This window comes from Gobio gobio (assembly GCF_949357685.1).
Source record: "Gobio gobio genome assembly, chromosome: 11".
Classification (NCBI taxonomy): domain Eukaryota; kingdom Metazoa; phylum Chordata; class Actinopteri; order Cypriniformes; family Gobionidae; genus Gobio; species Gobio gobio.
This window is the reverse complement of record NC_137104.1, coordinates 6,475,181-6,487,633: the sequence shown is the minus strand read 5'-3', so window position 1 is coordinate 6,487,633 and position 12,453 is coordinate 6,475,181. Positions and strand designations below refer to the sequence as shown.

The following is a 12,453-nucleotide window of genomic DNA, read 5'->3' as shown; positions in this document are numbered from 1 at the left end:
AAATACATGTTCAGTAATTTTTTTAATTTAATTAAATTAATTTTGGTTTTAATTTTGTCGCAATTTTTTCTCTAAATAATGTTGATATGGCAACTAGTAAATACACTAAGTTTCGTCATTCTGGCATGTGTGGAAAGGGTTAAAACATGCGTGTTACAATTAACCCCGCGTTAGGTTGTGCCCCGCGCTCCCCTAAATAAAATAAAAAACAAAATGTCTCCAAAACAATTGCATTCATAAAAATAAGTATAATTTTAGGGCTTTGGGTCATTTTGTCCCGCAAGGGAAGGAATTATTACAGGTAAGGGAGGAGAGCATACAAAAAAAAAAATCATACTCACCCCAAACATTTGACCTGTTCTTGTCACGTTTCTCTTTTCCCAGATTCCAAGATACCCATGGGATTCCCAAACACAGGGAATGCTGCTTGGCGCTTTCTTCTTTGGATACCTGTTTACTCAGATCCCGGGAGGCTACCTGTCCGGTCGCTTTGGAGGAAGCCTCTTCCTGGGCGGAGGTGTGCTTGGAACGGCCGTCCTCACGCTCCTCACTCCGCTGTCAGCTCAGCTCGGGGCCAAGTGGCTGTTTGCCCTGCGTGCTCTGGAGGGATTCGGGGAGGTTAGGGCCGTTTTAATGACCAGAAATCCTCCACACTGATACTTCAAATGCAGTGGCGGCTGGTGATAATTATTTTTGGGGGGGTATCAAGATGCATGTTGACTAAATTCAAGCATTAAAGGGTTAGTTCACCCAAAAATGAAAATTCTGTCATTAATTACTCACCCTCATGTCGTTCGACACCCGTAAGACCTCTGTTCATATTCGGAACACAAATGAAGATATTTTTGTTGAAAGCTGATGGCTGAGAAAGGCTTCAGATAGGCCTCCATTGGCATTCAGTACATTTACACTCCCAAGACGCATAAAAGACACTTAAAACGTCGTTACAAAAGTCCATCTCACCACAGTGGCTGTACAATAATTTTACGATGCGACGACAATAGTTTTTGTGCGCAAAAAAAAATCAAAATAACACTTTTATCCAGCTTGTTCTCGACTTCCGTGTGTGCCTCCACGACGCATGCGCGATAATATGACGCAGATCCGGCGTTCAGACACATGACCAGAAGCGATTTGTTTACAAGCAGAGGAAGACGCGCGTGTCTAAGCTGTTGGATTCTACATTGATCGTGCTTTAGGTCTCGGCGTAGTTCTCAAAATGGGGTTAAAGTGTGCATTTCATGGATTCCCGAACACCGGATCTGCGTCATATTCTCGCGCATGCGTCGTGGAGGCACACACGGAAGACAAGAACAAGTTGAATAAAGGTGTTATTTTGATTTTTTTTTGCGCACAAAAAATATTGTCGTCGCATCGTAAAATTATTGTAGAGCCACTGTGGTGAGATGGACTTTGTAACAACGTTTTAAGTGCCTTTTATGGGTCTTGGGAGTGTAAATGGTAAATGGACTGCATTTATATAGCGCTTTTTAACAGACCAACGGCCATCCAAAGCGCTTTACATTTTTGCCTCACATTCACCCATTCATACACTCATTCACACACCGACGGCAGTGTCAGCCATGCAAGGCGCCATCCAGCTCGTCGGGAGCAACTGGGGTTAGGTGTCTTGCTCATGGACACCTCGACACTTGGTCAGGTGGAACCGGGGATCGAACCACCAACCTTCCAGTTTGTAGACAACCTACATGAACCACTAAGCCACTGCCGCCCTCGCCCAGTAAATGTACTGAATGCCAATGGAGGCCTATCTGAAGCCTTTCTCAGCCATCAGCTTTCAACTAAAATATCTTCATTTGTATTCCGAATATGAACGGAGGTCTTACGGGTGTCGAATGACATGAGGGTGAGTAATTAATGACAGAATTTTCATTTTTGGGTGAACTAACCCTTTAAAGAGAAAACAGTGTCTTCACTTTTATCTTTTTATACATTCATTTCCCACATATAATTGAATGAGGAAAGGAAAAACAGCAACAATAGACTAGCATGTTGACTATTTGAACATACATTTTGCTCTCCTTTCTTTCTGGCCAGCAAATTTCTCAATGACTCTCTGATTAAAGTCAGTCATCTCAGTAGTGTAATGACGTTTGCATTGTTCAGTCAGATATTTGAGGTCTCTTACCCCCGTTGTTGTCCACAAAACTTCAGTACCGACACTTTGAAATAAAAGACAGGGTAAGCAATAAAGGGCATTGCTAACAACACATCCAGCCAGCCACCTACGTTTCTCATAACAAGCGCGTGAAGCTCCGAGTTGGATTGCTGGATTTGTAAATCGCGTTGGTCCAGTTCGGGATCCTTTATCCTTTTTTTCTTCCAACGAACGCCTTGTGAAAGAATTTGGTTTAACTGCTGCCATCTCTACGAAAGTGATCATCCTAACAAGGTTTTGGCGGAGTCGGTGTGACTGTGTCGCCCGCGCACTTTCGCTTTAGTGGCCAAGAGCGGAAAGTTGAATGACAGGTGGCGAGAACCAATCAGATTGGATAAAATAACATGTCTCCAATCTGATTCGCCAGGGACGCAACGACCTGCCTCCGGAGGAGGAGGATCTTTAAAAACCAATTAGAGACCAGATTCAGGTCACATTTGTCTGGCGTCCCTCGCGCATGAAACATATTGAAGAACATATAAAATAGTTAACCGATCAAAGCCAGTTTTTATTAAATGCTAAGGCTCTTACTAACAGCCGGCACGTCGTATGAGTAAACTAATTTATTTTTATTTCATTTTTATATCATTTTTGTATACATGTATATTTCTGGAATTTTGATGGGGGCCTCTATTGACCAGCCGCCACTGTTCAAATGGAGAGGATGGAAAATATGTATCTGTATTTGAGTGTGTGTGGTTCTTTTGTCTAGGGTGTGACTTTCCCTGCTATGATGGCGATGTGGGCCCGCTGGGCTCCTCCGCTGGAGAGGGCGCGTCTGATGACGTTCTCCGGGGCAGGATCAAACTTCGGTGCCTTTGTTGCTCTTCCTCTCACTGGCTTAATCTGCCATAGTCTAGGATGGCCAATGGTCTTCTACGCCTGTGGTGAGGGATACAAAAGTTATTAATACAAGGATGCATTAAATTGATCAAAAGGGACAGTAAAGACATTTATTATGGTACAAAAGCTTTCAAATAAATGCTGAGCTTTTATATATTGAGAGAAAAAATATCATTGTTTCTGCCAAAATATAAAGCAGCACAACCGTTTTCAACTTTGATAATAATAATCATAAATGTTGAGCAGCAAATTATCATATTAGAATGATTTCTGAAGGATCATGTGACACTGAAGACTGGAGTAATGATGATAAATTCAGCTTTGATCACAGGAATATTGAAAAATGAAAGAAAAAACAATTTTTTTTTTGTATATAATGGTAAAAACAGTAATATTGTGAAATTTTATTACAATTTAAAACAACTGAAAATATTTTAAAATGTAATTTTATTTATATATATATATATATATATATATATATATATATATATATATATATATATATATATATATATATATATATATATATATATATATATATATATATATATATATATATACACATTCTAATATGATTATATATATATATATATATATATATATATATATATATATATATATATATATATATATATATATATATATATATATATATATATATATAAAATTATATTTTCAGTTGTTTTAAATTGTAATAATATTTTACAATATTACTGATTATACTGTATTTAATAAAAGAGGCTTTTTCAAAACACATTATATAAAAGTTAAATAATTTAATATATATATACATGTATATGTTAAATGGAATTAATATATATTAAATTACGTTTACATTTCAAATATAAATTTAAAAATATTTTAAATTATATTTTAAAATGTATTCAGTTATTTTAAATTGTAATAATATTTCACAATGTTACTGTTTTACTGTATTTTTGAGCAAATAAATGCAGCCTTGGTAAGCAGAAGATACATTTTCAAAAACTTTATATACAAATAAAATAATTATACATATATATCTATATCTCCTTACTCTTGTCTTTATATTTGTAATATGATGTTTAATGTAATATAGAATATCTTAAATCCTGTATTTTTTGTATCCAAACATGTATTGAAGTGTTTTTACCACCAGGTGGTGCAGGATGCCTTTGGGCTGTGTTTTGGTTTTTCCTGGTATCAGATGAACCCCGAACTCACCCAAGAATTAGTGACCAAGAGAAATATTACATAATTAACTCAATAGGTTCACAGGTATGAACTTCTTTTATGTTTCAGTTTTGATGAGGCATACAGTTTGGTCTCCTCCTTTATATCATTCATGCTAAAAAATAAAATCTAGCATTATATGTGAATTTGTTATTGTGTTTAAGAAGGAATCATCAAATAACATTCCCATCTCTTCATTACTAATCTGTGATTTAGACCTACGGGTACACTCCAAAAAATAACTCTTTGAATGAACATTAAAAAATCATGGAAAGTATTTCCACATGATTAACTTGCTTTATTTCAGCGTTATGCAATTCTGTTATTCCAATTTGATGTAATTACGTTGGTCAACTTAATTTATTAAGGTTGATTCAACTTATTTACTATAGTTAGGCACAGCTTAATTTAATAGTGTCAGCTCAACTAATTTGCAATTTTTTGGACCAACTAATTAATTTAGGTTAGCATAACAAAAGTACTTAATGCTGAAAGAAAGACATTTAAATCCTTTCCATGATTTAATTACATTAATTCAAAAAATAGCTTTTGAGAGCATTTACATAACCTTTTACAAGATTTTATGGCTAGCCAGAAGATGGTTTTGTTACATCCATGGCATGCCCAGAGTAGTTTTTATATTATTAATAATTTATAGTTATTAATAGCTCCTCACCCCAAGCACATGCTCTGCACTTCACCACAATGGTAACCTCCAAAAACACTAACATAACACAAACTTTTAAATACCAACATAACAAAACATTAAGCATTAAAAAGTCTCTCAATTTTCTCATCTTGTTAAAAATGCATCAAATTGCACTTTATTTAAACATTTAGTCTCCGAATTCAGCCACTTTGCAAAGCATGATGGGAAGTGAAAGTCTTATTTCTTTGGGTTACTTGACTGAAACATGTTATTTCAAAATGAAAACATCAAGTTATGTCAAAGAGTAACGGTTTTAAGTCAGTTTAACATGAATCAATTACATTTGAACCAGAAACCTAATATAATGGTGTTAAATCAAGATGAATTGCTTAAATAAAGTGAACAGCATCATAAATAATTTTTTTGAGTGTATTTCTGATGCTGATTTGATATTTTCTCTGTTTTTAGGGGACGCCTCATGGCTGGTCAGTGCCTTTATTATCAATGCTGTTCTCTGTGCCTCTTTGGGCCATAATCATCTCACAGATGTGCTCAAACTGGTCTTATTACACTCTCCTCACATCACTTCCTACCTACATGGACACTGTGCTCCACTTTAATTTGCAACAGGTGAGGCGATCAGTATATTTACTGTGGATTAAAGCAGTCTGGTTTATATTCTGCGTCTCACTGACTCTTGTTATTCAGAACTCGTTCCTGTCTGCTCTGCCCTATCTGTTTGGCTGGCTGTTCTCCGTGGGCTCAGGTGTGCTGGCAGACGATCTCCTGGAGCGGGAAATCCTGAGTGTCACCGCCATCCGGAAAATCTTCACTTTCATTGGTATGGGATTTATATGGAAGCTTGTTTCTGCTACAAAATAAAACTAAATTACGGAGCCCCACACACGACATGCAGACGACAAACATACCATATTATGGCCATCAGTGTTGGGGGTAACGCATTACAAGTAACTTGAGTTACGTAATAATATTACTTTTTCAAGTAACTAGTAAAGTAACGCATTACTTTTCAAATTTACAACAAAATATCTGAGTTACTTTTTCACATTCATTTGACTGACAGCTCTCCTGCCCCCATGTTGAGAAAAATAAGTGCAGAGGCGTGTGTGTGAACATGATGGTTATTGTAGTTCTAGACTAAATGTGAGCATTTATTTATCTCACTTGCACAATAAAGATTCTGTACTCCTCAAAATGAATAAAATCAGTCAAATGCAAAATCAGAATACGATGCAAACCTCCAATAATTAAATGTTAAATAAAACAACTATTTTTATGCATAATCTACCTTTATATTTAATTTACCAATGTCTTGCTGCTGACCTTTGATGATGAAAATTACTAGATTTTTTGTTTTTATTGGTAAAACTTTTTTCTCCAGCATCCTACTCTATCGTTCTCCAGAATGGCAGCAGAGCTGCGCCCTCTACTGTTCATGCGGGAATTTGCATTTTTACCTCAGCCTGGGGCTTATTATTTTAATTTTGGTATAAGAGGTCTTTACCGTTGCACAAAAATATAACGTTTTTTGTTATAAAAAAAAAAAAAACAAGCCCAGTCATTTCTGACCAGACAATTTTCAAAAAAAATCACAGCTTCATCAGAATGATATGAAACTTGGTGACTTTTATGGCATTAAAAATTGAGGGCATGATTTGAGCATGCTAAGTGGTCGTAAAAATAAAATACTCCCTTTTGTATTCTTTGGTCAAAAATGACCGACCATAGGAAATTAATAGGAAATCGACAAAAAAACAATCTACAAATCAGCCACAATGCTGAAAGAAAAGTACAGAAGAGTAAAGGGGTGACACTCTAAAACAGGGGTTTTCAAACTGAGGTCCGGGGGCCCCCAGGGGTCCTCCAGAAGGTTCTAAGGGGTCCCCAGAAAATTTCAGAGAATTAAAAAGACAAAACAAAAATGGATAAAGTCTACCGATGATTTTAGGAAGGGGTAAGGTTCATCATATTTGGGGGTCCATGGCATCATAAAGTTTGAAAACCCCTGGTCTAAAACATCAAGAGTGTGATATTGACACATCCACACACACACACACGCACACTTAAACACACACACACACACTTACAAACCACTGTGTCTGTAATACAGAGCAAAGTTTTGAAGATATGTGAAATCCATTCAATAATTCAGTCATAATGCAGGAAAAGCTCACAAAATTGAAGGGGTGACACTCTAAAACTTCAAGACTGAAATTCACACACACACACACACACACACACACACACACACATGAATTGTGCACTTGGAAGTAGGGGTGTAACGGTACACAAAACTGACGGTTCGGTACGCACCTCGGTTTTGAAGTCACGGTTCGGTACGGATTCGGTACAGCAGTTTTACAAAATTGCTTTTTATTAATTTTTATTCAACAGTGGTTTAATGAAAAATAATTGTGTCTGTCCTTAAATGAATTCAGTTATAACTAAAAGCTTCTTAAAGATAATGCTGTAAACTATATAGGGAGCCCTTACTTGCATATTCATATTAAAGATTAACAACAGAGCCCAAACTATTAGCCTAAATTCAGTCGCTATTTATTTTTAGATATAATAATCAACACTCGCTTCACATAAGGCAGTTTTTGCATTAACTTCTAAATCTAATTATTATTATTTTTTCTGCAATTCGTTGTTGAAATATAATCATTTAGTGGCTGTAATTTTCATGACAGGTTTATTTAAACATACATTAAACAAGACATCACTAACAGGCTAAGTAGTAGGCTATATAATGAATATAGGCTAATATAATGAATATATATAGGCTAATATAGTGCATGTATTCAGTGAAAGAGTTAATCTCTCTATTATTGAAAAAAAAAAATAACATTGGTTTTTACTGGGGTGGAGGAAGATTAATTTTTAGGTGTCCGGTCACTTCTGACCGTGAAGATAACCAGAGAAACACACAAATGAGGAGCACCTGAGGGTTAAGTAAATTTAGTAAATGTTTTACTAATTAATTCAGTAAATAAATTAGTAAAACATGCTGACATAGTAGCAAATTATGGGAACGAATTGTTAATTTATGGCCATGATATACCTTGTGCGGGGCCCATACAAAATAAAAAAGATAACTTATCTTACAAATCTAACTTTTCTTCTCTCAGTTTTTATCTTACAATTATGACTTTATTTCTTGCAATTCCAAGTTTATAAATTCTGACTTTTGTTCTCGCAATCTCAGGTTCATATCTCGCAAATCTGTCTTTATCTCAGTTTTGACCTTTTTTTGAGATATAAACCTGAAATTGTGAGGGGAAAAAGTCAGAATTGTGAGATATAAACTCATAATTAAAGAAAAAAGTCAGAATTGCGAGAGAGTTTTTTGTGACAATTCTGACTTTTGTTCTCGCAATTCTCTTTATTTCTCTCAGTTCTGACTTTTTTTTCTCAGAATTGTGAAATATAAACCTAAAATTGCAACAAAAAAAAAGTCAGAATTGTGAGAAATAAAATCATAATTGCAGAAAATAGTCAGAATTGTGAGATAAAAAATTGCTATTAAAAAAGGGAATTTCTACTTTTTGTCACAATTCTGACTATTTCTCAGAATTGTGAGATACAAATTCTAAATTGTGAGAAGTCATAATTGTGAGATATAAAATCATAATTGCAGAAAAAAGTCATAAATGTGAGATATAGTTTTGTTCTCGCATTTCTCTTTATTTCTCTCAGTTCTGACTTTTTTCCTCAGAATTGTGAAATATAAATCTAAAATTGCAAGAAAAAAAGTCATAATTGTGAGAAATAAAATCATAATTGCAGAAAAAAGTCAGAATTGTGGGATTAGAATTGCAATTAAAAAAGGGAATTTCTACTTTTTGTCACAATTCTGACGTTCACACCGGACGCGATTCGCGCGAGTGATTTACATGTTAAGTCAATGCAGAGACGCGAGATGGCATTCTGCGGCGCGATTCGCGTGATTGAGGCGGCGCGAAGGACGCAAATTGACCGTTTTAAACGCGTGAATTGCTCAAGTTGAAAAATCTGAACTTTGGCGGATATTTCGCGCCGCGTTAACCAATCAGGAGCTTGCTCTAATAGTGACAACAATGAGGAGAAAATCTGTATATTAATATCTTGTTCAGACAATATGATTATCACTGTGATAACATTAAATGACATGAAACACAACAGTCTTTTTTTGTTAAATGCAAGTTTATGTATGATCAATAATACAAAAGTATAAGTAATGTATAACAAGCTATACATGAAATAAAGCAAACAATTCAGTCAAACATTCAAAGTCAGTGCTAGTTGGCTAACGTTACAACTGCAACGTACAGTTATAGCCTAAAAATATAAAGTAATGAAACTTCTCTTTGCCCTCAGCCTAAACGATTTGTCAGGGAACAAATTATAGATCCATGAGACCAAAGATCGGCCGTTACAAGACGAATTATAGCTCGAGACACACCAGAGACATCAGAGCCAGCGGCAGAAGGACTGGCCGAGGAAAAGTTGCCCTCGCTGGGGTTAACGATCTCTGAGCGCTGCTGATCCACTGGAGCTCACAACTCCGAAAACGCCAGATAAAATGTCCAAATAGGCGCTCTTTATATAAATAAACCACAGATTTGAGCTTTAAACAACTACATTATCGACTGAAAAAGTCTTAAAACTACGTTTTGTCACACATTAACAAAAAAAAGACGTGTAAACACAGCCCATGTCAGACATTTCTCAATGAGACGAGCTGCTGGCGGAAGCCCCGCCCATGACGCGAATTCGCGTCTGTTGTGCAGTGAATGTCACGCGCGATTGAAGCGAGTAAACTCAAAATGTTCAAGCGTCCACCTTCGCGCGATTAGGGCGAATTATTCGCGCGAATCGTGTCCGGTGTGAACGCCACATAAGAGGGGACAGATACATATTCGTTACTGTCGGTTCACTTGTAATGCAGCTTATAGGCAACTTTATTGATATTGTGTTGTCTTGTGTCCCACAGGTCTGTTTCTACCCGCTGTTTTCCTGCTGGCGGTGGGCTTCTCAGGCTGTAGCGGCGTGCTGGCCGTGACTTTTCTCACTCTGTCCAGTGCGTTTGGGGGTTTCAGCGCTGCTGGTGTCTTCATTAACCAGATCGATATTGCTCCACGGTACAAAAACAAAAACTATCAGTCCTAACGTAGATTTGTAGGCTGTGAGAATCCCTTGAAGAATTTGAATCTGTGGTTAAAATTATTTGAAGAGATGCTCGGAAAATGCTGATTCTTTTCCTGGGTTTAGAATTATAAGTTGTTACTATATACATCAGTCTATCAATTAAAGGATTAGTTCACTTTTAAATAAACTTTTGCTGATAATTTACTCACCCCCATGTCATCCAAGATGTCCATGTCTTTCTTTCTGCAGTCGAAAAGAAATTAAGGTTTTGGATGAAAACAGTCCAGGGTTTTTCTCCATATGATGGACTTCAGTGGGACGCAAACGGTTCAAGGTCCAAATGACAGTTTCAGTGCAGCTTCAAACGACACCAGACGATGAATAAGGATCTTATCTAGTCAAACAATCAGTTTCTGCGAGAAACCCAGCAGTATTTATGCTATTATTTTATCTCTTAACAGAGGAATGTGATCGTCTCTGAGCTCCGCCATAACTTCCGGAGAGTAAGGTCAAATTTGATCGTGGTCATAAATGTATACGTAGATGCCTCATTAGCGACTGCACGGATCAGTAGAATGAGGCATCTACTATCGATATATCTATAACCACGATCACATTTGACCTCACTCTCCGGAAGTAATGGCGTAGCTCAGAGACAATCGCGTTCCTCTGTTAAGAGGTAAAATAATAGCATAAATACTGCTCGGTTTCTCGCAGAAAGTGAACGTTTCACTAGATATGACCGTTATTCATCGTCTGGTATCGTTTAAAGCCCTTTGAAGCTGCACTGAAACTGTCATTTGGACCTTGAACCGTTTGGGTCCCACTGAAGTCCATTATATGGAGAACAAACCTGGACTGTTTTCATCCAAACCTTAATTTCTTTTCGACTGCAGAAAGAAAGACATGGACTTCTTGGATGACATGGGGGTGAGTAAATTATCAGCAAAAGTTTATTTAAAAGTGAACTAATCCTTTAAGTACATGCTTCACTTTTGTTGCACCAGTTATATATCCATATTTTCTCAGGTACGCGGGAATGCTTCTAGGAATCACGAACACTTTTGGGACCATCCCTGGTGTTCTTGCACCAATCGTTGTGGGTTACTTGACCAAAGATGTAAGCTGCCCTTTTTTCCATCATATAAGCCGTAGTTTTGATTCATTGTGACGTGTTTTTTGATATGTTCTCCCTTCTTTTGTTCCGAGCAGCACTCGGTTACAGGATGGAAACACGTGTTCTGGTTGTCAGCCGGAGTGAGCGCCTTCGGAGCCATTTTTTACATCATCTTTGGCACTGGAAAGATGCAGAGTTGGGCAAGGACTGAGGAGGAGTCAGACACAGATACACACGATTAAACATTCCTGTTGACCAATTCACAGGGATATTAGGACTGACTTATTTGAGTTTTATCCTATATTCAACACATATGGTACCACTACCAGTCAAAAGTTTGGACAAGTTTTTTTTTCATGTCACAAGGTTTAGACAAATATAAAATGTGCCTACTACTACCTATTGTATGAACAAGATAGTAATTTCTTTAGGTCAATACATAATTACCATAATTTGAATACTATTATTCAGAAATAGTAAAAAAAAAATGCCTGTCCAAACTTTTGACTCTGATATTAATTATATTTCACTCAGGGTTTCAATCTGAAGTGCCTTAAACAGTGTTTATTATTTTGGTGATATCGAGTTAATCACGATGGACTGTAATGGTTATTGTTAATTCTATTACTTTTGATATCTTTTGAATAAGTGTAATATGTGTTACATTGGTGAAAAGGAACCATTTTAGAGGATTCAACCATATTTTATTGCTTTTGAAAATACTTAATAATAAGCACTTTAATGCATCAATGATGAAAATACTTATTAATAAGCACTTTAATGCATCAATGATGAAAATACTTAATAATAAGCACTTTAATGCATCAATGATGAAAATACTTATTAATAAGCACTTTAATGCATCAATGATGAAGATCCTTACCGTTTTTGGTACAAATGCTGTTCAGTTCATTTTAATCTTGCTAATGAAGTAACTATTCCATTAATTGTCATTCCAGTTCATCTCTATGCCATCTAACATTTTCATGAAAACCAAGTTTCAGTTTTGCTGATAGATACAGTCAATTCATATTTACTGGAATAGTCCAGACAGGGAATTATTGTTTCATTATTGTTTGAAACTTGCCTTTGTTCAAAAATTGAGATGTTTAATGAAGTTTTTAAGTCTTTTAATGTTTATTTTAAGCAGTCTGTGAGTCTTTCTTTGAGTCACAATGGCCACAACATGGATATATCAATGCTTAAAATTTCTAAACGTTTTTATTTTTTTAGTTATAAATCGTTTTATATTTTTTTTATAATTTGCACAATAAATGCAATGCTATGTTTACAGTCACGTTC

At 36.0% G+C, this 12,453-nt stretch overlaps 1 protein-coding gene across 4 annotated transcripts in view; it reads left to right on the top strand.

The window, feature by feature from the left end:
• Positions 1-12,453, top strand: part of LOC307133887 (sialin) — a 23,715-nt gene extending 11,262 nt beyond the window's left edge. For 2 of the 4 annotated variants that reach the window (XM_079829200.1, XM_079829202.1), the window contains exons 4-11: positions 385-618; positions 2,892-3,066; positions 4,161-4,279; positions 5,352-5,513; positions 5,592-5,724; positions 9,880-10,027; positions 11,064-11,154; positions 11,247-12,447. In XM_079829200.1, coding sequence (XP_079685326.1) covers positions 385-618; positions 2,892-3,066; positions 4,161-4,279; positions 5,352-5,513; positions 5,592-5,724; positions 9,880-10,027; positions 11,064-11,154; positions 11,247-11,393 — 1,209 coding nt within the window. In that variant the 3' untranslated portion in view covers positions 11,394-12,447. Of the gene's footprint in view, positions 1-384; positions 619-2,891; positions 3,067-4,160; positions 4,280-5,351; positions 5,725-9,879; positions 10,028-11,063; positions 11,155-11,246 lie in introns of all 4 variants that reach the window. The other 2 variants (XM_079829201.1, XM_079829199.1) reach the window with 2 other exon arrangements.